Source organism: Amphibalanus amphitrite, unplaced genomic scaffold (assembly GCF_019059575.1).
Source record: "Amphibalanus amphitrite isolate SeventyFive unplaced genomic scaffold, NRLGWU_Aamphi_draft 001674F_arrow, whole genome shotgun sequence".
In the NCBI taxonomy this organism is placed as follows: domain Eukaryota; kingdom Metazoa; phylum Arthropoda; class Thecostraca; order Balanomorpha; family Balanidae; genus Amphibalanus; species Amphibalanus amphitrite.
Genome location: NW_024883167.1, coordinates 15267 through 41116, shown reverse-complemented (window position 1 = coordinate 41116; position 25850 = coordinate 15267). Strand labels below are relative to the sequence as shown.

The following is a 25850-nucleotide window of genomic DNA, read 5'->3' as shown; positions in this document are numbered from 1 at the left end:
GCGAATGCCGGATGGTTAATTAGCCCGTTGAAGTACCCAGTTGAATAGAAGTATAGAATTAGCGAAGTGAATGTCTTGGGAATGCATGTACGAGAAAAGACGTACACTTGTCGGCCCTATTTGGTACAAGCATAAACAATTTGAAAATGTATGTCAGTGCTTAGTCATTGCCGGTTTTGCTCTTATGCGAAATACCGTCCGACCGTAGTCTTTACTGGAATGCCGCCCGCACTTCTGATTATGATATCCATGTCTCATTTATACGACACGTTTGTATAAAACTCCCGGCAGTGTTGGTCCACCGCCGTCTCCGTTTATTTACCACGGCCGTGTGTATCTAAACGTCCTCGCTCCCGGCGGACGAGTCCAGATGTACCCGGTATACCGGGCCTGCCGCGCATCAGCTGTCCCCGGGCGGTGTCAGCTGACATTTGACCAGTGACGTCACGACGCGACCGCGTGACGGTGTGTGACATTTGGGCCGAGCCGCGCACCTCAGTGACTGTGTCGGACGGTGGGGCGACAGTGAGAAATTGTGTACCGTGCTGAGTGTGCTGGTGTCTTACATGCCATCGGTTATCAGCATCATTACTGTCCCTTCTCTATCAATAGTCTCCTTTCCCGTCCTCTGTTTTCCTCTCGCAAGTCCTGACCCTTCCAATGACTCAAACCACCGACTATCTTCCACCGGCGCGGCGTCCCCAGCTGTTCTTTCATTCACCGCAACGAGGCCGCTGTCGACTCACCCGCTGTCTGTTCTGTGTCCTACCCTCTCCAGATCGAGGAGAACCTGGGCGTGTCTGCCGACAACCAGTCGACTTGGTGGCCGTCGGAGCTGGTGCCGCCGCTGCCGCTGCTCGTGCCCTGGTGTCTGGAGGCGCTCCGGTTGCCCGACTCACACCAGGCGGGCCGGCTGCGCGCGCTGCGGCTGCTCTGTCTGCTACTGGTGCGCCGACAGCCGGCGCCCGTGTCTGCGGCCGTGTCTGCGCAGCTGCTGCGCGCGCTGCACCGCGGACTGAGCTCTGGCAGACAGGACGTGATACACACCCTGGTCCGCCAGTGTGGCCCCGGACTATTGGCCACAGAGCTGCCGGCCGCCTCGCTGCTCGTGCTGGACCTGATCCAGGCGTGTGGCGGCATCGCGGCCAGCCAGGAGCTGCAGGGGGTGAGTCACTGGGGAGGGTCAGCGGCAGCCAGGAGTTGCAGAGATGAGTCATGGGGGGGGGGGGGTAGCTACTAGCCAGAAGCTGCAGGGGTGAGTGAGGGAGAGCAACCAGCCAGGAGCCGCAGGGGTCAGTAAGGACTAGGGGGATAGCAGCAAGCCAGGAGCAGCTGCAGGGAGTGAGTAGAGGGTAGCGGCTAGCCCAAGGCTATAGGCTAGCCAGACCGAGCTTCAGGGGTAACCGAATAGTGATGAGAGTGAGGAAATAGTGGTCAGTTAGGGGCAAAACAGGGCAAAATAGTGGCCAGGTAGGCCAGCGAGAGGCTGCATGGGGTAATGCGAAGGATAGTGGTCAACCACCTAGCCCCACAGAGCTCAGAATTGTATGACTGTCACGCTGCCGACCTTTGACTTTTGTTACCCTGACGTCGCTGACCGGCATCTGACTAACTCGCCCGCCCCTGACAGGTACCACGCACCGAGTCGGTGTCGATCCTGGGCAGCCTGGTGTGCTTCCCCAACCGGTGGCCGCAGCTGGAGGCCCTCCAGCCGCGGCCGCTCGAGATGACCGTCGTGCCGTGCCCCGAACTGAAGGTCAGTCTGCGCTGGGGACGACGACGGGAGTCTAAGAGAAGATGGAGATAGTACCTAGGGAGACAGGGCCTCCTCTAAGGATTTTTCACTGGGTGGGCAAAATTTTCGCTACTCCCCTGCCCAAGGGTGGATCCAGCCACGTCTGTCAAGACAGCCTCAGATTCAGATTCACTTTCAGAATCACATTCGGATCCCCTTAGATTTTCATAAAAACTGGTCCATGGGTACAGTTTTGGACGCTGATTCCAATGGTGAAGTCTGTTTTTCGCCACATATTATACTTTGGCCCCTAGAGGCATTCAAAGTTTTTTTGGGGCGAAGGGGGACCCCCTTAGATTTTCATAAAAACTGGTCTATGTGTACAGTTTTGGACGCTGATTCCAACGGTGAAGTCTGTTTTTCGCCACATATTATACTTTGGCCCCTAGAGGCATTCAAAGTTTTTTGGGGGAAGGGGACCCCCTTAGATTTTCATAAAAACTGGTCCATGTGTACAGTTTTGGACGCTGATTCCAATGGTGAAGTCTGTTTTTCGCCACATATACTTTGGCCCCTAGAGGCATTCAAAGTTTTTTGGGGCGAAGGGGAACCCCCTTAGATTTTCATAAAAACTGGTCCATGTGTACAGTTTTGGACGCTGATTCCAATGGTGAAGTCTGTTTTTCGCCACATATTATACTTTGGCCCCTAGAGGCATTCAAAGTTTTTTTTGGGGCGAAGGGGGACCCCCTTAGATTTTCATAAAAACTGGTCCATGTGTACAGTTTTGGACGCTGATTCCAAAGGTGAAGCCTGTTTTTCGCCACATATTATACTTTGGCCCCTACAGGCATTCAAAGTTTTTTGGGGAAGGGGGACCCCCTTAGATTTTCATAAAAACTGGTCCATGTGTACAGTTTTGGACGCTGATTCCAATGGTGAAGTCTGTTTTCGCCACATATTATACTTTGGCCCCTAGAGGCATTCAATTTTTTGAATGCCTCTAGGGGCCAAAGTATAATATGTGGCGAAAAACAGACTTCTTCATTGGAATCAGCGTCCAAAACTGTACACATGGACCAGTTTTTATGAAAATCTAAGGGGGTCCCCCTTCACCACAAAAAAACTTTGAATGCCTCTAGGGGCCAAAGTATAATATGTGGCGAAAAACAGACTTCACCGTTGGAATCAGCGTCCAAAACTGTACACATGGACCAGTTTTTATGAAAATCTAAGGGGGTCCCCCTTCGCCCCAAAAAAAAACTTTGAATGCCTCTAGGGGCCAAAGTATAATATGTGGCGAAAATCAGACTTCACCATTGGAATCAGCGTCCAAAACTGTACACATGGACCAGTTTTTACGAAAATCTAAGGGGGTCCCCCTTCGCCCCAAAAAAACTTTGAATGCCTCTAGGGGCCAAAGTATAATATGTGGCGAAAAACAGACTTCACCATTGGAATCAGCGTCCAAAACTGTACACATAGACCAATTTTTATGAAAATCTAAGGGGGTCCCCCTTCCCCCAAAAAACTTTGAATGCCTCTAGGGGCCAAAGTATAATATGTGGCGAAAAAGAGACTTCACCATTGGAATCAGCGTCCAAAACTGCACCCATGGACCAGTTTTTATGAAAATCTAAGGGGGTCCCCCTTCGCCCCAAAAACTTTGAATGCCTCTAGGGGCCAAAGCATAATATGTGGCGAAAAACAGACTTCACCATTGGAATCAGCGTCCAAAACTGTACACATGGACCAGTTTTTATGAAAATCTAAGGGGGTCCCCCTTCCCCCAAAAAACTTTGAATGCCTCTAGGGGCCAAAGTATAATATGTGGCGAAAAACAGACTTCACCGTTGGAATCAGCGTCCAAAACTGTACACATGGACCAGTTTTTATGAAAGTCTAAGGGGGTCCCCCTTCGCCCCAAAAAAAACTTTGAATGCCTCTAGGGGCCAAAGTATAATATGTGGCGAAAAACAGACTTCAGCATTGGAATCAGCGTCCAAAACTGTACCCATGGACCAGTTTTTATGAAAATCTAAGGGGGTCCGAATGTGATTCTGAAAGTGAATCTGAATCTGAGGCTGTCTTGACAGACGTGATCCAGCCACTGTTTTGGGGTTCAACCAATTTCATAACCTGTTACCGGGGGGGGGGGCGGGGGTGAGGCGAAATAAGCAGTGCCGTTATTGCAAATAAGATGATAGTTTGCAAAGTTAACGTTTGTCGTATGTTTTATGGTTAGCAATGCTCGAGCGATTCGTTCCAGAGTTACATTTACAGCCCTCTGCAAACTGCGTGGTAGGTAGGTATTCTTATTCGGTATTCTTGCTATTTTGACAATGCACCAGTTTTTGTGACCTTGTGACCTGACCTCGGGTCACTGGAACCTAAAACTCCAAGGCCAAGTGACAAACAGATGCTCCAAGTCGTGTCTTAAATTTGGTAGCGCTACGTGCTATAGAACTCACGCTATCAACGAAAAACTCTGGCATTCGGTTGCCGCTAAACTGTTAGTCCAATTTTCCCCTGACCTTGTACCGGGTTTGTGACCTGGTGACCTGACCTGAAAAGACTAGAGACCTGAAATTTTCAGGACAAGTGCCAAAAGGTTGCCCCAGAGGGTATGCGAAATTTGAGCGCCGCCGTTTTTACGTTATTTGTGAAAAACCTTAGGGGGGTGCATCAACCCCCCTCATCGGGCGAGGGCTAACTAACATAATACATTGTAGTAAAGGCTACCCGAACCGGTAATGATTCTTGCTTATTTGTTCAGCTCAGCCGTATTTAGAGATTTAGCTGGCTTTGTCCATGAATAACAATATCGGCAGGGGCGTAGCCAAGGGGGAGGGGCCACGGGGGCAATGGCCCCCTCCCTTGAGCGCAAAACGCGCCATGGGAGAGCCCCTCAGGCCCCGGGATATTTTTTTCAAACACTGGATAAAACGTCTTTTACTCGGAAGAAAATTGATATCGAAGTTTCATTTCTCTGGCCTTCTGATGACCCAATGGGCCCCTGCACTCATCCGATGACCCCCGGTTTTCTGGGGCCCCTGGTCGCCTAGGGGGCCCCGGTCGCTTGAGGGCTAGTCGCCTGGGGGCCCCTGGTCGCCTGGGGGCCTGGTCGCCTGGCCCCTGCCCCCTGGTCGCCTGGAAGAACGTTTCTCACCTGCAGTGGCATAGCCAAGGAGGGGGCCAAAGGGACCATGCCCCCCCCCCCCCTGGAAGCCAGGGGTCCTTATTCTATAGGGGCCCCTGGCTGACACAGTGGGCCCTTGGCGACATAAAGGCCCCTGCGGTAGATCCTTTGACACAGCTGAGTAGTTATACTTTGGCCAAGAGAGCCCCAATTTTAGAGCCTTGGGGCCCTATTGAAACCAGGGGGCCAGTTGGATGGGATGGGTCCAACTTGGGTCCAACGGTGTGTAAACAGAATCAATGCGTTCCGACTGTTGGTCTGACCCTATATCGGTTTGAGGGAGCTCGGATCGGATCCACTGTCGATTTGAGGGGGCCCTATCGGTTTGAGGAAGCCCTCAAATGCCCTGAACGGGTCCTTAGTTTGTCTAAGAGAGCCCTCCGTCGGCATGACTGGGCCTCTGCAAGTGCAAGGAGGGCTTTTGTCGGTCTTAGTGGCCCTTAGGCGGCTTATATGACCCTCAGACGGCTTACGAGGCTCTCATGCGCTGTAGGGGCCTCTGACGGTCTGAAGAACCCTCATCCGACCTACGGGCCCTCAGACCGCCCTCAAAACCGACTGGCGACTCTATGAAGCTATTCGTGGGCCTATCTAACAGGGCCCATGGACTGCTTACCCCCTAAGTTCTAATATTTTTGTTAATAAATATTTTTTTCCTATTTATTTGGGCTCCCTCCAAAAAAATATTGGATGCAACCAGATGGCTTTTTGGATTTTGAGGGGGTTATCTTGGGCCCCTGTGCGGTTGGCGCCCTCCTTGAGGAAATCCTGGCTACGCCCCTGAATATCGGGCAACCAGAAAACTTTTTTTGACCTTCAAACAGCATCCAGTTTGCTTAAGACCAGAAAGGTAGTACCGGACGTCCGGCCGGACCAGGATTTTTGCATTTGCTACTGGGTGGGCAAATCGACGCCACTGGGTGGGCAATTGTGGTGACTGGGTGGGCATTTGCCCACCCAGTGGGTATGTTAGAGGAGGCCCTGTAGGGAGACGCTGGCAGTGTTAACGATGGATTTAAAGGAAAGGGGTGCCTCAAACCTGTGTGGAAAACAGTACTACAGGTCCTCGAGACTGTTTATGGGAGTAATAACTGGCTTCTCATCGCTATAAAACGGCGTACGGTGGCATTTAACAAGAGAACATTGCAGCTCAACCCACTCGCAAGACTGTGTGAGTCACTCTGATGTCGCTCACAACCCTGCCGATCCCCTCCCCAGGACTGCGTGGTGTCTGTGCTACTGAAGGCGGGCCGCCGCGAGCCCTCTGTGACGGCCCGCTCGCTCTGGCTGTATGTTATCTGCTCTAACCTTTCTCTCCCCTCCCCAGGACTGCGTGGTGTCTGTGCTACTGAAGGCGGGCCGCCGCGAGCCCTCTGTGACTGCCCGCTCCACTGGCTGTATGCTGTCTGTTGTAACTCTCCCGCTCCCCTTCCCCCAGGACTGCGTGGTGTCTGTGCTACTGAAGGCGGGTCGCCGCGAGCCCTCAGTGACCGCCCGCTGCACGGCCCTCGTCTCGCTGGCCATCTACCTGTACGAGGAGCTCACGCACGCCACCATGCACGACAAGATCAAGGACGCCATACACATCCTGCTCAGCGCGCTCAAGGTGGGAAGAGGATGGTGGAATGGGGCAGGGCGGGGTCGGGTGGTGTTTTTTTTTATAAAGTCTTCTCAATGAAAGGCGGCGAGTGACTCAGTGGCTAGGACGGTGGTCAATTGTTGACGCGCCTTTAATTGATGGACTGATGTGAGAAGTCTTCTGCTCGTCTTTAGATGAGGGTACCGTTTGAATGTATGCGTCGCACTAGCTTTTCACGGTTATGGTCGTTATCCATGTAGTTCACAAACCTTCTGTGTATTTTTTCTCTAGTTCACCAACCTTCTGTATTTTTTTCTCTATGCGGCATTTGCAAATCACCATTGCGGTATGCGTCCTTCGCTGATTCCCCTTCTTTGCCTCTGTCGGTGGCTTCTTACACTATTACCCTCGTGTTTTCAGTGTAACAGCCGAATCGTGGGCCAGGTGGCGGCCGATATCCTAACTCTCTTGGTCTCTCGTGTTTTCAGTGTAACAGCCGGATCGTGGGCCAGGACGTGACTGTCAACATACGCTATCACCCTCCTCTCTTATCCTTGTTTTCAGTGTAACAGCCGGATCGTGGGTCAGGTGGCGGCCGACATGCTGGTACTGCTCACGGACCACGCCGCCATCCTGCTCCAGTACCTGCCGGATGTGCCCAAACGTATTATCGAGGTGAGCGACGGCGTCAATGTGGACCGGCGATGGTTGGTGGGCTTGATCAGGGCTTACCGTGGAAAAATGTGTTCTATTGATAATGCAATTTGCTCACAAAATAAAATGTTAGAACATATTCATTCCCGTACGCACTACGCAGGTAGTTTGGCTGCGCTTCATTGGGACAGTTTTCTCAATCAAGCGTTCTGTGTCCCTCATGCGGTTGTCTGTTCTGCAAGCTGCTGTTCATCGAAAGAACAAACGAACACAGATTCACCAAGCGCGCCCTTCCTGAGACACAGCTATCTACCCCTGACTAGCCTCTCTGACTGTTGTCATGTGTCTGCCTTCGTTAGGTGACTGCCGCCACGCTGGAGGCTCTAGTGGTGGCCCGCTCCGACCCGCCGACTGACCTCTGTCCCTATGCTGTGTCACCCTTACTGACTGTGTCCCCTCCCCCTCCCCCCCCCCAGGTGACAGCGGCCACCCTGGAGGCGCTAGTGGTGGCCCGCTCGGACCCTCCTCCCGACGAGCGCTGGCTGCTCGTCTCTCTGGTGTTCTGCCTGGGCGAGTGGTGTATGAGACTGCCGATCGACGTGCTGACGGAGACTGATCAGCAGGGCAAGTCGCTCCTGCTGCGCGTCTTCAAGGTGAGGTGCCCGCGCCGGCTCAGCCGCAGCGAGGGGTGTGAGACTGAGGCAGTCTGTCACGGGCTACTGCACCAGTGTGATTGTGTCCCGGCACCAGCACGTGGATATAACTGAATGTCTAGCTTGTGCAGGTGGTAGGAAATAGGTACTGGATGTAAAAATGTATGAATGATGCGATAAACTGAGAAGTTTGCTTTGCATTTTGTCACGCTAAAGATGCCTGGTAATATTTCTGCATGGTGTTTTGCTCCATAAAATGATTGCTTAGTACCTAACCTCAAGTGAGCTTCTAATGCATGAATGGTCATGACTTATGTCTCATTTATTGTACTGATTTGCATGTAACATTTAACGACCTAATGCCACATTGTTTTCAAAGACCCTCCCTTTCATCATGCTTTGATCTACCCTATACAGTGTACAAACGCTTATGAATCCATTATACCCCACCCTTTGCAAATACATTCATGAGTAAATATGCCCCAACCATGTTGTGTCCCTGTACCAGTAGGATACGGTATGACGTCCCATAAACATGTCATAATGCAGTAGTTTAACATTGTGTGAATTGTTCGACAGCCAACGGTGCGTTTGATCTTATTTTGATTGCAGAACGAGATCCTTTTTTTCTTTGCACAACAATAGTTGTCTCATGACGTCTTGATATTTTGTATTTGGTTCGCACACCCGCGTCGATGTTACGCTAAATGAACTAAACCAAACGTTCCCATTTATAGCTGCTACTTACGAAAGATGTTTTTGGCTTATCAGTTCACGATATTACCAGGTGTTTCCACGAAGTGTCTTTTAATTTTTCAGTTATCTTGCGTCAAATGCCAGATTTACTCACGGATTTGTCCACCGCTATTATGAATTATGTGACTTAATCCATTGTCTAAGCATCTCTTGAGTTTTCCGACTTTTGCCATATTCAGTGATACCCACTGTGTTTTGGGAGAACGCTGTTTTTTTTTTGTCTTTGGCTCAATTTTCTTGGTAAACCACCCCTGGTTTGCGTATGTGGTGTTTTGGTTAGTCTGGAACGCTGTCACGTCAATTGCTTATGTTGTTATCGGCGTTATCCTTGGAGAACCAGCGCACAGTGGAAACGAAACAATGATCTTATGGCATTAGATTACCGTCCTGACGAATGACTTATTTAAAATTGGATTCACCCGAGGAAGTATTTTGTGCGTCTTGTTTGTTATTCAATGTTCTACCTAAATAAGCGGTTGCCTTGGCCCCGGCTCGTGTTTAGCCTAATGTGTAACCGCCACGGTGTGACTAACGATAACCGAGTCTGTTAATGTATGTGTGCGTGTTTCTGCGGCCTAGAATAGGCGCGTCGTATCCTGACCACTCATGTACCCTTCTCGTCTGGTGTTTTCTGTTTTTAGTAAAAAAAAAAAAAAAAAACAGACGTTCTGCCTTGTGTGGATTAGTGATCGTCTCTTCGTTGTTTCCCCTGTTGTTAGTGGCCTGTACCGAGATTTTTCGTGTGTTTACCGTCCGTACCTCTTCTTGTGAATGTCGATCCGTGCTAACGTATTACCGCGAGCTTGTCTTGTCAGTGCACTCTGGCCTTCTGCCCGTCTAGCGTCCCACGTCAGGTCGTTTTCCTCTTACTGCTTTCTTGTTCGCCCTGTTTGCATTTTTCGTGTCTAGCCAGTCGTCTTGTCTGCCTTTTCGTGGCTTGTTCGCCCCTATGTTAACACTTGTTTGTGGCTTATTGCCCTCGTTTCGATACTTCTCAGTTCTTTCTGTTGTGCTTCTGTCCGTCTGTGGGCTGGCCGCTCGGTGACACAGGCTCTGGTGTGACTGACGGACCGGGCCGGTATGTGCCGCAGGCTCTGACCGATTGCGGCGCCTCTGACGGGCCGCCGCCCGCGCCTCCGCCGCCGCCGCCGCCGGCTACGGCGCACCCGCAGCCTCCCATATCGCTCACAGTCACTGATCCCTACCACCAGGTCGGCATGCGACTCCGGCCGCGGTCAGATGCCCCCACCCCCCCCCCCCCCGGACCCGCAGCTCCGGGCCGGGTGCGGGGAGAACAATCCTCAGCTTCACAATTTCGTTTCGCCTTGGTTTTTGCTGGGTTCTGCCTTTCTATATCGCTTTTGGGTTATTTTTGGTTTGCCTTGCGGTGGAGGTTCATTTTATTATGCCCTTGCATGCTCATTTTGCACCCGTGTGATCTATCGTTTGTTTTGTAAACTGTGTAGTTAGGAATGTGGTAGTTACTGCACATGAATTTCAAATGACGATGACACAACTAATTATAACTAATTATGTGGTGGCGGGTTTTTAGTTCCACCTTTGGCGGTTTTGTTTTGTTTTATAAAGGAAATTCCTCATCTTTTCTGTTTTATTTTACTTTTTATAATTCACGAGGTTACGAATTACATAAATTCATTTTCATTATCAATTCATTTTGGTAAGTGCACTATGAAGTATGAACTATGAAGTATGAGAACTCATTCAATGTACTTTAAAGGAGCTGTTTTAATCTTCATAGTGCCAACTGTTAAATGCTCAAAGAAACCCGGTCACATTTCAAAAACCGTAAATACTGTTTTCTTAAATAGCTATGCTGGTGTGGTTTAATCAAATGTTTTTTTTTTTACATCAATTTTGACTCTGTTTAGATCTGATCATGCGAAAGCGATCTTGTGCTCAAGCATTGTGCACATCAATCCGTGTCTGATCGCACAATAGTCTCTGGTGAATGTTCCTGTGAGCTTTCTGTGACCGCTCCTGCCAACGCCCTGTGACCTTTCCTGTGACTGTTCATGTCAACATCCTGTGACCGTTTCTGTTAACCTCTTGTGACAGTTCCTTGTAAACCTTCCTGCGCCTCTCTGCGCCCCTCTCTGTCCCCTGTGACCTCCAATATCATCGTAAACCCTCCCCGCCGTGCGTCCAGGTACTACACGTCGTATTGTGCTCCGTCGTTTAACCTCTCCCACCGCGCGCTCAGGTACTTCACGTGGTGGTGGGCGACTCGCCGCCGGCCGGTTCCCTGTCGGCCGACTCTGTGGACTCTCGGTCCAGCGGGACGGTGACGGGGGACGCGGCTCCGCTGGGCACCGTCAAACTGGCGGCCAGGGCGGTACGTACAGCGCGTAATGTTGCAGAGTTATATTTGACGTTACAGGGGGCAGGGAGACTTCTGAAGCTATAGGATGTAGGAGAAGGAGGATGCTAGTTTTGGTCTTGGGTTTATAGAGCTTACATTCGAATGGCTGCCGACTCACCTTCCACTGTTGTGAGTGGCATGAAAGGGTGACATGGATAGGAGGGGGAGGATTTTAGCATCGAATACTTAGTTCCCGGTCCCTATAGATAAGACATTAGATACATATGAGAGCTGTTTACTGCCACACGGGCATTGTTGAGTTGTGTCGGAAGGATTTGATGTTTTACTTGTCTTTTGCCATGGTCATCTAACATTGATAGTCCATGTATAATGGCTATGACCTGTGCTGAGCCCGACTCTAGTATCCCCACCTGACGCCCTGTCCCGTCTCCCCACAGGTGATTTCCCACCTGGTGAACCACCTGGACCACTTCCCGATGCTGTCGGGCGCCGTGCGGCTCGGCTCGCTGGTCTCTGAACACGACGACCTGCCCATGCTGACCGCCTCGGACGAGCTCAGCTCCGACATCTTCTACGCGCCCAACGTGCAGGTATAGGAGGAAGGAAGGAGGGACAGGGAGAACACGAGGGGAGGGAGGAGAAAGGATGAGGTAGGAGGGAAAGGACGTACGAATGCAGTTTTGGAGATGGCTGGAACTGAGGCTCTTGACGCTTTTTCGAGTGTTTTTGTTTTTAAGTTGGTTGTCGTCATTGTTTGTATGAGAAAGTTGTATAATGTATGGTAAGAATATATGAACACATTTAATGAAACCACAGACGGAGCAACATCCAATTGATCAGGGAAACCAGCATTTATGTTGTAGAAAATGTCAGAATTACCCGTCATCGAAGTGTTGGCATTACGAAGTATTGACGGAACGATGCTAACCATATCCTCCTTTTTTGCGCTGCAGTTTTTCGTGTTGAACAACCGCTCGCTGCTGTCGCTGGTGGAGCTGCCTTCTCTGGACGTACCGGGCGGCGGGGTGACCGCTGGTCTGTGTACCGCACACTCGCAGGTCAGTCACTAATCACTGAATGTGTACTGCCAAATCCCAGGTCAGTACCACCGGACTGTGTACCGCACACTCGCAGGTTAGTAGAGGTCAGGTCAGGTCAGGTCAGTAGTGGGGTGACTACCGAACTGTGTGCCACACACTCGCAGGTCAGTGAGGGTCGGGTCAGGTCAGGCTAGGTCAGTACCGCCGGGATGACCGCCGGACTGTGTGCCGCTCACTTGCAGGTTAGTGAAGGGTCAGGTCAGGTCAATGTGCTGTGTACGACCTACTCGCTGATTAATAGCGGACCAGATCGATGAACTGTGTGCGATTTATTCACCGGTCAGTGTCTGGGCATCAGTGTCTGTGGAAGAAACGCTGCACTGCTCTTACCCGCGTTACAACTTGTTTTTTTTTTTTTTACAGCTTGGCCTGGGTATGTTTTTGTGACCGAATAGTCGTGTGATCGTTTCCTTGCATCATTTGAGGCAGCGTGACCTTTGAACGCTGTGATAGACTGATGGCTCATTTGACCCCGCGTGACCCCACCTGACCCTTTGCTACCCCTGTCCGGTCAGGTGCGAGTGATTCTGCGTGACCTGGCCGGCAAGTTCTGCTGGGACGCCTCGGTTCTGTACGGCACGGACGGTCAACTCGAGTCGCTATGTGCAGGTCAGTGTACTATAGTACCGCCGGGTAGTATATAGTGACAGCTCGAGTCGCTCTGCGCAGTTTAGTATATCTGTGTATAACAGAGTCTGTACCGTACAGACGGTCAGCTCGAGTCGCTCGGTGCAGTTCAGTGTTGAGCCTATTTCGAGACCCACTACAATGCATTATATTGGGCTAGCTGGCTCTGGAACAGGCTCTGGCTTTGTTAGCTGACTTATTTTCCAACTTTTTGTGCGACTTGTTAAGCCACGCTTGTCCACGTGTTCGGATGGTGCCGCGCTAATAAATTGATTTTTATCTTCATTGACTTGCTCATCCAATAATTTAATCTTTGTTTCTTTATATATTCGTCAAGCTCTTCAGCACTTCATTTCTTGATTCGTTCATCACCCATTCCTCACCTAACTGACCTGTTCTCTGACAACAATTCTCATTCCACAGAGTGGGCGCCTCGGCCGGTGGCGCGCCGCTCCGCCCCGCCCATGGTACACGGCAAGTCGGAGGAGTCGCTGCTGGGGGCCGCCATGGTGGCCCCGCCCCGGTTCACTGTTCGACACCGCGGCAGGGGCACGCTGCCCAGCTGGCAGGATACCGAGGGGGATATGGATAACCTGGATGACGTGAGTAGGAGGGGGAGGGAGATGGCAGGGGCACGCTGCCCTGCTGGAAGGGGCACAGAGGGGGATCTGGATAATTTGGACGACGTAGTGGGGAGGGGAGAGAAAAGGAGAGAGATGATTGGTGGAGAAAGAGGATGATACCAGATACTGAGGGTGGGTGGATACAGATATGGGACCGATTTGTAAACTATGATACCGCAATTTTCCACTTGTCAAACCAATTGTTGTCGTTTTTTGCTTACCTACCGTGTTTTATTTCGTTGTTTTGCTGTATCCCCCCAGCTGCTGCTGTACTTGGCGGACACGTCCTCCCCGGAGTGTGTCGCCACCACAGACGCCGTCTCGCTATTACCGTCCGTGTACTGATTGTATACCCCCTCCTCCCCCAGCTGTTACTGTATCTGGCCGACACATCCCCGGAGTGTGTGGCCACCACAGACGCCGTCTCGCTGCTACCGTCCGTGCTCGGCCAGGAGCGACACGTGGAGGCCATCAACGCGCTGCTCAACCAGCGGAGCGCGGAGCTGGAGGCTGCCCGCACAGCCGATACCAGGTAACTAACCACCTTAGACCACAACCAGCACCAGTTGTTGGTGTGGTGGCTGTGTTTTGAACCAGCGGAGCGCAGAGCTGGAGCCGGCGCGCACTGCTGACACCAGGTAACGGCCGCGGACAGACTGCAGGGGCGTCGGGTGAAGCAACAGTCGAGAGGACGCTTCAATTATGGTTGCTCGTTGGTATGCACAGAGCAGTCAGAGGAAGGTAAAATATCAGATCGTCGCTCCACGGTAGCAGCTGCGAGACGCTGAACTTCTGCGCTGTATGGGTGTTAGTGGCCACCGTACTGCTTGTGTGCATTTGGTGAATCTTGTCATAAGTGTCGCAGTTCTTGTGACGGTTATATTTTAGTATCCTACGTTTGTATTCTGCTCTTGCCGACTTTCCTTGCAAAATTTATTTGTACTTGTATTAGCAAGTTTCCATACCCATGCTTACCATTCCCCTGCCCTGCCCCACCACCCGTGCTGACCGACTGTGTCCCCTCCCGCAGCGCCCCGGCTCCAGCCTGCCGTCCCCCTGCCCCGCACCCCAGCCGACCGGCTCACAGTTCTCCCTTATCCCGCCACCTGTACTGACCGCACTGTTTTTCTCCCGCAGCGCCCCTGCTCCAGCCTGCCGTCCCCCGGTCCCGCAGCCGGTCGGCTCTCCGTTCCCCTCCCCTGCCCCGCCACATGTACTAACGCCGCTGTGTTCCCCTCCCTCAGCGCCCCTGCTCCTGCCTGCCGCCCGCCTGCACCTCAGCCTGCCGGCTCTCCGTTCCCCTCCCCTGCTCTGCTACTGTACTGACCCCACTGTTTTTCTCCCGCAGCGCCCCGGCTCCGGCCTGCCGTCCCCCTGCCCCCCAGCCGGCCGGCTCGCCGTTCCAGCACGGTCGGCTGCTGTTCAGCCAGCTCGGCCTGACGGGCTGGTCGCGCCGGCCGCACATCCACCTGCTGAGGAAGTCGGAGCGACTGCTGAGGGAGCTCAGGAATGTCGACAATCAGGTGAGGTGGGGAGTGGGAGGGGGGAGGCGAAGACAGGGGAGAGGACGGATGGATGGATGGGAAATGTACCCAGAGCGAACAGAATGCTCTAGGGATGTGCTGCCTTCGGTAAACAGCGATGGCAGTGGTCTTTTTGAAGCTGATTTCTACTCAAATGTAAAGGTAAACACATGGAAAGAGCAGAGTTAAGTGAGTCAAATAGATGAAAACGTGTGTCTGTCACTGTGCCCTCAGCCCTGCAGTGTCTGTACTCTTGCATGAACCCAGGCGCGGATACAAGGGGGGGGGGGCCATGGGGGCCATGCCCCCCCCCCCTTGGCCGATTTTTTTCAAAAACAAAATAAAAAGTTAAAAAGTTAAAAAGCTGAAAAGGGGGCCTCCTGAAAATAAAGTGGCCGAAATCCGATGAGTTTTTTTTAACCTACCCACTTAGTTATTGTTAGAAGATTGGTAAAGCTTTTCATAACTTGGAGGTCTCTTATACTCACAGAGATGACCACTTTTACAGGGCCTCCTAACCTGCACAGAGGGCCTCCAAGCCTGCACAGATGTTGAGATGTTGCCTGAACAGCTAGATAAGCTCAATAGACGCAGTTTTTTTTGGGGGGGGGCCAACAGGTGGGATTATGGGGGGGGGGCCTCCTGGTTTCTAATGGCCCCTCCCTTGGAGATTTTCTGGATCCGCCCCTGCATGAACCCCAGTGCCTGTCTGACCGATGCGTCTCCCTCCGTCCTCAGAAATGTCGGGAGACTCACAAGATCGCCGTGATCTACGTGGCGCTGGGTCAGGAGGACAAACGGTCCATCCTGGCCAACTCGGCGGGTAGTCAGATGTTCGAGGAATTCATCGCCGGACTGGCCTGGGAGGTGAGTTACACTGAAGCTGAGGACGTAGCGCGAGGAGGACACTGGTCTCAGAAAATCGCTTACAGCGAGGGATCGTGGTAGTCGTGTGGAAACTGACCTTTGTCCGGTCATAATGGTGATGGAATGCATAGTCAGTGTTTTATGCATTTTAATTGTGTCATTTATGCTGTAATTATAATCATAATGATAAAACCTTTTCAGTCTTACTTCAGCTTATAAAGTGTTGCACTCATACGCTCTTCTCTCTAGCAGCCTAGACCTACCTACGGATAAGAACAAATTTATTCGTAAATCGTAATAAGACCACAAACGGTGCAACAACGCTTAAAATTGACCGGGAAAACCATCGCTCAGTATGAAATTAACATCAACAATTATTCGCCTAGTGTCGCCTCAGTGACGACACCCAAGAAATGCTATGTCACTCTTAACTTTCCTCCATTCTCTCTCCTCAGGTGGAGCTGGAGACGCACACGGGCTTCATGGGCTGACCTTCCCCCCCCCCCTCCGTCCCCAGGTGGAGCTGGAGACGCACACTGGTTTCATGGGCGGCCTGCAGCGTAACGGCGCGACGGGCGACACGGCGCCCTACTACGCCACCTCGTTCACCGAGTGTCTGTTCCACGTGTCCACCAGAATGCCGTCACACTCGGAGGAGGCCATCCTGCAAAAGGTACCGTGGGAGAGGGAGGGAGTAGGAAGGAGAATTAGGAGGGAGCGGGAGCGGGAGGCTTTTGGGTAGGTGCTGATTTGAAAGATATGGGAGTTATTTTGGGTTAAGCGGATATTCATTAATTGATATTAGCGATATGATTGCCTTTTTCTCATATGTGTTATTATGCAAGATTACCCACTTTTGTATCAGAAAAGTGACATTGTAGCAATGACGTTCAAAATACCCACCGCCTAAGACATGCGCAATACGCAATTGCATTGCTCTCGCACTTACGCCTTCCACAATGGTAGGCCACCCGCCACTACCTTCTCATTATGCCTTCCTAACCTTAGCAGTCGGTGCGCCGTAAAGCCCTTATAGCCAAAGTGTGCCCGCCGTGTGGTAACTCCTCCACCCCCTCCCTCAGACGCGTCACCTGGGTAACGACGAGGTGCACGTGGTGTGGTCGGAACACAAGCGGGACTACCGGCGTGGCATCATCCCCACCGAGTTCTGTGACGTGCTCATCGTCATCTACCCTCTGGAGAGCGGTCTGTTCCGCATCCAGCTCGACAGGAAACCCGAGGTGAGGGAGCCGGGGTGGCTCATGGCGAGCGTGAGGGACATGCGATTGGCATTAGGTGACTGAGTAGAATTTGGTAAGGAACTGGCCACTGGGAGTGTCTGGTAGGTAAGGGAAGGGTAAGATGGGAACTTACCTGATGAGATGGAAACTGATTCAATGACTTAGACCATTGCAGTTTTCGTAATTCTTGGCTGAATTGTGGCGGATTGTTGGAAGTTATAAATAAATAAATGTAGTTTAAAAGACGCGTCTGTAGTTTGACGGTCATGAATAAAATTTGAATGTTAATGTATTCATACATGTTGACTAGGATATTCATGATAACGGAGGGTCTGTTGGCGACGTCTACAGGTAAGCGTACTGCGTAACCTATGGTGAACTACCACTGCAGTTTCAGGGCACATCAGGTTCCAAAGGTCGCCTTCACTGTACGTGGGTTCTAAATAGACGCTGTGCTGGCTCGTTAGTCCGCCGGTACCCTGATGTTTCTGTGACACCCAAAATAATCCCGCCGGCGACACCACTGACATTACTCGGTACAGCGTATACACAGCTGCGACCATAAATCATTAACCCTGTCAGCGGGCCGCCCGGTAGGAGTCCTGTGAAGTGGCCGGGGAGGCGAAAAGGTGGCCCACTCGGCACGTATTGATTACCCGGAGTCTGTTCAAAGCTGTATGGAGCGCCACTAAATGCGACCCTTGTCGTTTGTCCCGCTTAGAATGGATCGACTCTTGACACGGTACTCGGGCGCCACTTAGGTCGTTGATGCCGCCACTGTTGACGTCTTGGTGATTAGTGGCCGGGCTGTGTTGGATGACTAGCTGTCACTTTGCTCCTCTGTTAAATGACAAGCTGACAGTATGTCCTATTTCGGTGGCCAGCTGTCAGTCTGCCCCTGACAGCTCGTCAGTGATTAGTCGGGTCATCGCGCCGTTCCCCGCCCGGGGGTCGGTTCGTAGCTCCGTGTCGAGCGGTGGCCGTTTTCAGCCCAATTAGAGCCGTTTCGGCTACTGTTGACCGGCCGTAGACGGTGTTTGTTCGGGAAGTTGGCCCCTACCGCGATCGGTGTGGGAGGGAGGGGAGTCACTGTTTTGCCACCGTGAACGGTAATCGATGGTTCCAGTTCGGCTGTGGGGAGCTGTTCAATGTGAATATATCGCTGGTGAACTGAACCAGGGCAGGACGCGCCCTAAAGCCCCAACAAACAAACAAGAACCAGGGCAGTTAAGGCAGGGCAGTATAGATAATGTCAGTGGTGTCGCCGGCGGGATTATTTGGGATGTCACAGAAACAACAGGGTAGTGGCGGACTAAGAGACTCAGCCTACGACTTCAATATCCCAACAGTCACCTCTCCTATCGTCCTTGTTAGTTGTTACACCCATGACTGTGACCCCTGGACTGATCTGTTGGCCTTTGCCGACGTATGAGCCGTGGTGCGGTGACCGTGCGGGCGGGTCACTGCCCTGTGTGTCCCGCCCGGCCGGGGCTGCGGGCCGGATCCACACTCGGCTGCCGGGCGGGGTCAGGTCGACGCCCGATAGGATCGTACCCGGTGTGCGCCGGCCTTCACTCCTTGTCGAGCCGCGTCCGTACTTCAGGCCAGGTCGACGCCCCAGCCCTGGCGTGAGCCGGGTTTAATTCTGGGGCAACCGGAAGGGGCGGGGTGGCGGTCGATACTGGCAATATCCCGGTGACACGATTTCTCCCCCAACACGTGGCAAGTGCCGGCCATGCCGCCACCGCTGCATCGACGCACTTTATTGAATAGAAAAGACCGACGCGAAATGGACCGCTGAGCGGCGCAGAATGCTGGGGTGCTGTCCTTTGCAAGACGCCCTTTGCATTGTTTATGCTTTGCACTAAGCGACATCGAGGTCATGATAGTACCTGTGATACGTCTGTTTCTTTCAAGTATGGCGTGATGACTATTGCAAGCTCTGAGAAGCCGTATAATTGATGACAAGGCACGTCAGCTCTTGTACAACAAATACAATACCTCAGAATTGCTGTATTAGCACCCCTGAGAGAAGTTGAATTTTATATGTCTGCAATGAGTGATACAACTCGCATTCGGGCGTATGCCTGACCTGGACACATACAGTCTGCCTCACCCGTTATGTTCCCTTCACCAGCCTAGCCACCACTCGGCATTTGACCTGTTCCGCCCTCAGGTGCCGTTCTTCGGCCCGCTGTTTAACGGCGCCATCGTGGGACGGAAGATCCTACCGGGCCTGGTGCGGGCCACCGCTCTCAACGCCTCGCGGGCCAAGCGCAGCATGCTGCCCTACTACCTCAACTTGTGAGTAGAACGGTTTCCTGTGGTTGTTGTGAGTAGAACAGCTAGCATGCTGTATTGCTTCCTTAAAGGGACCCTCCCACCTTCAAAAAAGTTTATGAATTGGCATGAAAGTGATGTCGCTGATCGGTTCAGAAAGAGCGAAAACGAATATCTACCAAATTTCACCGAAAAATATTCACCGGTTCTCAAGATATTAGACTTTTACTTTTGTTTACTTTTTGGGATCTCCGCTGTTCCTAGCGACTTTATTTGGAAGCAATAGTTTGGCAGCTGAAAGTGCGGCACTTGTTGCGCGCAAAGCAGCATATACCACCGCGTGCTACAAAACGTTTTAGTCAAACATTTAAAAATCGTTAGATATCTGCGCTGACGTCACACATTCAGAGGGGTATTCCTATGCATTAGCCCCTCTGAATCAAAATGCTGCAATTTTGAAATTCAATATTTCCGATTTAAGGCATTTCTCGATGTTGTGAGTGCCGAAACCGGTAATTGTGAGCCAGGGACCCCATTTTGGCTATCTCAACTCAAATCTAATGTTAAGGTGGGAGGGTCCCTTTAACTTTTGAGTAGAACATGCTTTGCTTTAACTTAGTTGTAGTCCGTAGATCATATTTTTGCTGTCCGACTCCTACATTAACTTGTGGAAAAGACATACTGAGATGGTACTACAAATCTACCTTGTATCTGATCCAACTACCTGAACTTGTGAGAGAAGTGCTGATAGTCATCTCCCATCGAAGCCGTGAATTGTGCTCAGGACAGGCTGTGTCTATTTGTCAGTCTGCTTTGTGTCAGTCTCATGTCTCTGTTGCAGCTGTGCAGAGCGCTCCCAGGCTCAGATGACTGCTGCTGTGCTATGGAACCGTGCTAGGATCTAACACTGTGTCTTTATTTCAGTTTCGAGGAGCGCTCGCAGGCGCTGGAGACGCTCATCTCCAACCACCGCGAGTCGTCCACCTTTGAGGAGCTGGTGGGCAGCGTATACAGCCCGGCGCCGCCGGTACCCGGCGGACTGGCACCGCGACCCGCTCAGGGTGAGATATAGGGCTACAGTTCAGACAGAGGGTCATATAGCGCGGCGCCCCCGGTACCCGGCGGACTGGCGCCGCGACCCGCTCAGGGTGAGATATAGGCTGCAAATACAGACAGGGGGGCATACAGCCCGGCGCCCCCGGTCCCCGGCGGACTGGCACCGCGACCCGCTCAGGGTGAGATATAGGCTACAATAACAGACAGAGGGTCATACAGCCCGGCGCCTCCGGTCCCCGGCGGACTGGCGCCCCGACCTGCTCAGAGTGAGATAGATGTGGCACACAGACAGCTAGACCGCAGTTACCCTTGCGTGGCGACCTGGCCGGGGTGGGACATGTGTGACAGATACAGACAGACATACAGACATACAAACTGCAGTAACCCTAGCGGTCTGGCGCCTTGATCCGTCAAGGGTGGAATGTTATTAGGCATAATGATACACCCTGGACAGATGAAAGCCAACAGGAAGGTGCAGCTGTGAAGGCAGATGCGGGCCATGTAGGAGTTTGTGCCAGTCGCTGGCTGGTCAGAACGTGTTCTCCGGTGCAGTTTGCCATCCGGGGGTATAGCTCAGTGGTAGAGCATTCGACTGCAGATCGAGAGGTCCCCGGTTCAAATCCGGGTGCCCCCTGGGTACGGCCGCGTTTTATCCTGACCTGTGAGTCGACCTCCTAAGGGTCTGTGTTAGGGATGAGGCCGTATCTGTCCCTCGTCGGACCTACCTTGACCTTTAAATCACAGAGCCGTTTTATCAAGTGAAGTCTGATTCGCCCCTCAGCTGACCCGACCTGTGACCTTTGATAGAAGGGGTCTAATCCATCTCTCACCTGACCTAACCAGAACTGTGACCTTTGACAGCTGATATCTCGGGTGGGGTCTGAACCTTGCCTCTCATCAGACCTGTAACCTTCAGAGCCGGTATCCTGGTGTGGTCCCGGTGACTGGTGAGCCGGTGTCCCTCCGCTGGCCTCCGCACTGGTGACGCTGTTCTCTCCTGACCTGACCTGCCCTGGTGATTCACAGAGCCGGTGTCCCGGGCGGGCTCGGAGCCGCCGCTGACCTGACCTGACCTGACCTGTGACCTTTCACAGAGCCGGTGTCCCGAGTGGGCTCGGAGCTGCCACTGACCTGACCTGACCTGTGACCTTTCACCTACAGAGCCGGTGTCCCGGGTGGTGCTCGGAACCGCATCTGACCTGACATGACCTGTGACCTTTCACCTACAGAGCCGGTGTCCCGGGTGGGCTCGGAGCCGCCACTGACCTCCGCTCTGGTGGACGCCACTCCTCAGCGGTCCCCGTGGCACCCAGAGACACGAAACCACAGAGGTAAGGACGGGACTGATTGCCGCGGGTTTGGCGCACAAAATGTTCTCTCAGACACCATTTTACACGAAAAGGGAATACTGAGTTGAAGATTGAGATGCTATGTTTGTAGACGTAATTGAAATGCTGGGTATTGATTCCAAAGCGCCCGAATGTAAGCGTTATAATTATCGTCATCTCATGTGTTTTCCTCTCGTCATGGCTTCTAGAAAGTTTCCCGGTCGAATGCCGGGACTAGCAGAAATTCCTGGTATTCTGGAGTTGCCGAGCTCAGTGCTACAACAGCTGCTGGGCACCGTGTTATAGAGTAATGCTTCAACCGTGGCCTGTGCTATACCTAACTGATACCGGCGTGCTGTGACTGTACCCCGCGCTCTGCCCACAGCCGACCCGGACTCTGGTATGGCGGAGATCGAACTGGGCAAGGCCGACCCGTCGCCCAAGACGCTGAAGCGGCTCTCGTTCAAGACGACGGTGCGCAAGGCGTCGTCGTCGATCCAGGAGACGATCCAGGGTCTGCCGACTGCGGCCCGCAGTCACCTGCCCGTATCCAGGACTTTCCAGACGCCCACCACGCCGCCGGACAGTCCGGCGCAGCGGTTCGGCCGCAAGTAGCCGACGCCCGCCGCCCGCCGGTCTCCCACCCGCCGCCCGCCGGGGCTGGTGAGCTGGTTCTACAGTTACCACTCCGCGCCGGGAAGCGGTGGTACGGCAGGCAGACAGTGTCCGGTCAGCCGCCCTGTGCCGCGGGCGGAGCTAACGGTACGGACGAGCCGCTGGGCTGGCTGCAAAGGACTGCGCTGACGGAAGGGGTGAGTTTCCGGCGTGTATTTCGTCGGGAAGTACGGGTTCGTCGCGTCGCGTGTGTCTCGTGCACCGCTCTGATCGACAAGCTCGCCCCCGCGTGCGCGAACACTTTTTACGTAGGGAGATGTTATGCCAAAGGTCTAGCGTAAGTCGCCTTTAAATTATTGCTGATTAGTTTGTTTCCTGTGATAGTTGCTTGTTGGGGAGATTGGTGATGGTGGGGCCCGCCACTCGGCGTGGGCCGCGGGGGGAGACTCGGGGGCTGCTCCGGTCTTACCGATCGTGGACAGCCTGCCGCGGTCGTATCTGTGCCTGAGAACGACTCTGTTCCACGCGGTGTGTGGCGAGAACGGCCCCCGGAGGGGTTGGACGATGAATGCCGAGATGTGCCCGCCAGCGATGGCTGCGTCTGGCGGCTGGCGCGTCCTGACGCCTCCGCCTCGGCGCCTGCGGACATGTTACGTTTTCAGTTTGTTACTCGGTTACCTTTGTTGACAGTGGAGATTCGCGTTACTGAGATTTCCCGTCTATTTACGCCTTTTAGTGTGGCGTCGAGACTGTTTTGTTAAAACATGTCGTACTTGACGTGTAGTCGCTATTCGTAAGCAGGTTATGTTATCGCGTTATTTATAGTTATTTACTGCAATAGTGGGCGTTTAGGTGAGGCTTTAGCGTCGCGTACAGGGCGCCACGCGCGCCCGAGAGGCCGTCCATGACTAGTCGCGGCGCGCGGTTCTCTCCGCTGATCGGTTCAGTTCGGTTCGGTTCGGTGCTTTTAGTGACGCTGGACTCTGCAGGGCGCCGGTCGCTCTCCCTTCTATGGTTCCCGCGCGTCGCTTCTAGCCAGGCGTCGTCCCATCGGTCATTCTGTGACTGTTGAAGATGACGCCGGCTCACCGCGGTCCTCCCTAGATATACCTGTACCCTGGCCATTCCCCCGACCCGAAGCGATCCCAGACGGGAGCGACCGCTGCGCGAGCGAGCGAGGCGCGATGCACGAGTTCGGCGCGGCACCGCGCGTGAATCATACTGATTGACAGAGAGCTGGGAGGCGCACCGGCGCGCGGCGCCCGCTTCGCTGAGTTGTCCGCGCGACTATTTTTGTACGCCGTCACCAAAGAGCCGCGCCGCACAATGTACATGCTTTGTATTGGACTAGTTTTCTACCTGTTATTTTTCTCGGTCGGGCGAATATTTATTGCTCCGTGTCATCGATGTCTATGCATTGTCCTCTGCGTACAAAGCCTTCTAATATTAATAAACCGTTAAGGCACCTGATGATGTTTTTGTGATCGAGAAAAGGGCACTGAGCTGCCTAGAACGAAGACCTAATGATAGTCTCTGACAAACAAGCAGCGCTTTCCTGTGTTGAAATTCGTGCTAGCGTTACTGCCTCACAGGCTTTCACAGTGCACACGGTGCGTGGTTGGCTCATGAGGCCAGACAGTGATGCGATTGGCACCGCAATACTCGACCAATCAGTTTTGCAAGTAAGACAAGAACCCTTGATAGAATCCCTACACTTTACCGGGATCGACTTCGTTTGTCTTTGTATGTCGTTGGGATGGCGTTAATGGTCCATTTTATCACGCGTCCTCCTCGGACCTGCATGGCGTCAGTTTCCAATGACACAAATCTTCCTCTCCCACCATCAGCAACACCGACCGTCCCGGTGTCCGTCGCCACCCACACACCGGTCGGCGGTCAGTCACCGCCCCCGCCCCCGCCCCCGCCCCCCGCCCCCGCCCCCGCCCGTCCAGGTGCGCGCGCCTCCCTCCACCGATCGTCGGCTGCGACGAGCCAGTGTCGTCGGGGCCGTCGGTACCGTCACCGACGCCCTGCCCGGCGGCGGTGGCGACGGTGCAGTGATGGCCGCTGTAGAGTCGGAGAAGGACGGTGTTTGGGTTGTGTGGGTGTGTTACACCGTGTGAGGTTCTCCTGTCACTGTGAGAGCGAGGCTGACGGAGGCTGAGGACCAAGGTGAGTTCTGGGGCTGTGGAGACTGGCGCTGAAGGAGGAAGGGTGGGGTGGGGTGGATCGGATTAGTGGTAGTCCCTATTGATGTGTTCGACCCACCGCAATCCATCGAGAGGGCTGTGATCCCCGCTGACACGCTAGGCTTGGATGGTTGGAGCGAGGAGTGTCTGACTGTAATGCCGGCCGCCGCGCCATCGGGCTCATCGGGCAAGACCAGCATTATCTGGATATGCCTACACGAAATGAACGGACTTCTCTAAGCATATACGAACTTTTGCCTAGCCACTGTCTCGTATATATTTAATCTCAACAGAAATCGCAAAACAAGTTCGACAGACGACAGTCATCATACCTGACGTCACCCTGGTCTCTGACATCGGCTTCCCAAACCTACCTAAAGTTTAATCAGCCCTCTTTGTAGGGTTGAACCTTTCCGATCTAAGGGGATCTTTCCACAGCCAAAAGGTTAATAAGAATAAAGAGAGACATTTTTCGGGGCGGCCACCCTGGTGCACCGGGCTGAGCGGCCTCCACGGGGCTGAGCCAGTCACAGTGAAAAGGTCAACCGTGAACCGTCAGCCCCGCAAACTGTCATCTCACTGCACGTGGGCCCGCTCCTGAAGAGCACGTGGAATCGTGCAGTTTCATGTACTCCTCGCAAGGTCTGATGCTTAACTTTTGCATTGTTGACCTTATGTGACGTCATTTATGATGTACATACCTGTGATCATTGGGGTTTCTCGTCATAGGTTTCCGATTATATCTAACTAGTGAGTCGGAAGAGCCTGTAACTGACTCAGAAAAACGTGCCCAATCAAAGATATCGTGATATGACTTCCTTCGACTAACTTTGTGAGCTGAGAGGCCGTGACCTGACCTTGACTTGAGGTCAACCTAGAAAAGCTGACCTTTCCCAAACGAAAATTATACCATTCGACGCGGCTGACCATGACGAACACGTTTGTTGAATTAATCATGCTTGTTTGACAGATGTATCCAGCCGAAGTGTCTCCTTCTATATTAGCCACAGATCGGCGGTCCCTTTATCTGCAGTAACTAGCCATTGTGTCTCCATCAGTATCGTCCACAAACAGGCCCGGCATCCCTCCATTCTTCTTAGACACATACCGGCGTATCTCCAAGACACATGTCCTAGCTATGAATGTTATAGGACATACGAATGCAGGAGCCACAAGCCGACTTTGTCTCGGTCTGCGGTCTGACGATGACTCACTCCCTCCTCCATCCAGCGGAATGTCGCCCCGTATCGCTACCACCCGGCCGGCCGGCGGCAGGTCCCCGGTGCCCTGCGGCGGCGGTACAGCGGCCCCCATCGACCAGACCGCCCGGCGCGCGGGTCGTCGCCTGCCCCAGTTGCCGACTGTCCGCGCCGACAACAGGAGCGCACCCACGCGTGACGAATGAAGGCGTCATTGTTCGCGGGTCGGGTGTCCCCCATTCACACCAGTAGGGATGAGTCGGGCAGGAGGGGCAGGTCGTTAGG

The 25850-nt window shown here is 53.0% G+C and overlaps 1 protein-coding gene and 1 non-coding gene across 3 annotated transcripts in view; both read left to right on the top strand.

Moving 5' to 3' along the window:
• The window catches only part of LOC122374561 (ral GTPase-activating protein subunit alpha-1-like), a 42324-nt gene extending 18677 nt beyond the window's left edge, over nucleotides 1-23647 (top strand). Inside the window, exons 21-40 of one of the 2 annotated variants that reach the window (XM_043353372.1) lie at nucleotides 779-1165; nucleotides 1631-1756; nucleotides 6373-6540; nucleotides 7078-7188; nucleotides 7644-7820; nucleotides 9668-9787; nucleotides 10798-10929; nucleotides 11355-11507; nucleotides 11871-11975; nucleotides 12533-12626; nucleotides 13068-13246; nucleotides 13636-13799; nucleotides 14616-14790; nucleotides 15529-15657; nucleotides 16175-16330; nucleotides 16740-16898; nucleotides 19075-19202; nucleotides 20103-20239; nucleotides 21464-21565; nucleotides 21948-23647. In XM_043353372.1, coding sequence (XP_043209307.1) covers nucleotides 779-1165; nucleotides 1631-1756; nucleotides 6373-6540; nucleotides 7078-7188; nucleotides 7644-7820; nucleotides 9668-9787; nucleotides 10798-10929; nucleotides 11355-11507; nucleotides 11871-11975; nucleotides 12533-12626; nucleotides 13068-13246; nucleotides 13636-13799; nucleotides 14616-14790; nucleotides 15529-15657; nucleotides 16175-16330; nucleotides 16740-16898; nucleotides 19075-19202; nucleotides 20103-20239; nucleotides 21464-21565; nucleotides 21948-22177 — 3132 coding nt within the window. In that variant the 3' untranslated portion in view covers nucleotides 22178-23647. The remainder of the gene's footprint in view (nucleotides 1-778; nucleotides 1166-1630; nucleotides 1757-6372; nucleotides 6541-7077; nucleotides 7189-7643; nucleotides 7821-9667; nucleotides 9788-10797; nucleotides 10930-11354; nucleotides 11508-11870; nucleotides 11976-12532; nucleotides 12627-13067; nucleotides 13247-13635; nucleotides 13800-14615; nucleotides 14791-15528; nucleotides 15658-16174; nucleotides 16331-16739; nucleotides 16899-19074; nucleotides 19203-20102; nucleotides 20240-21463; nucleotides 21566-21947) is intronic. The other variant, XM_043353373.1, reaches the window with a different exon arrangement.
• Nucleotides 20797-20868, top strand: Trnac-gca. Its single transcript has one exon. It is a non-coding gene; the product is annotated as a tRNA-Cys (tRNA).
• Nucleotides 23648-25850: the final 2203 nt, after the last annotated feature.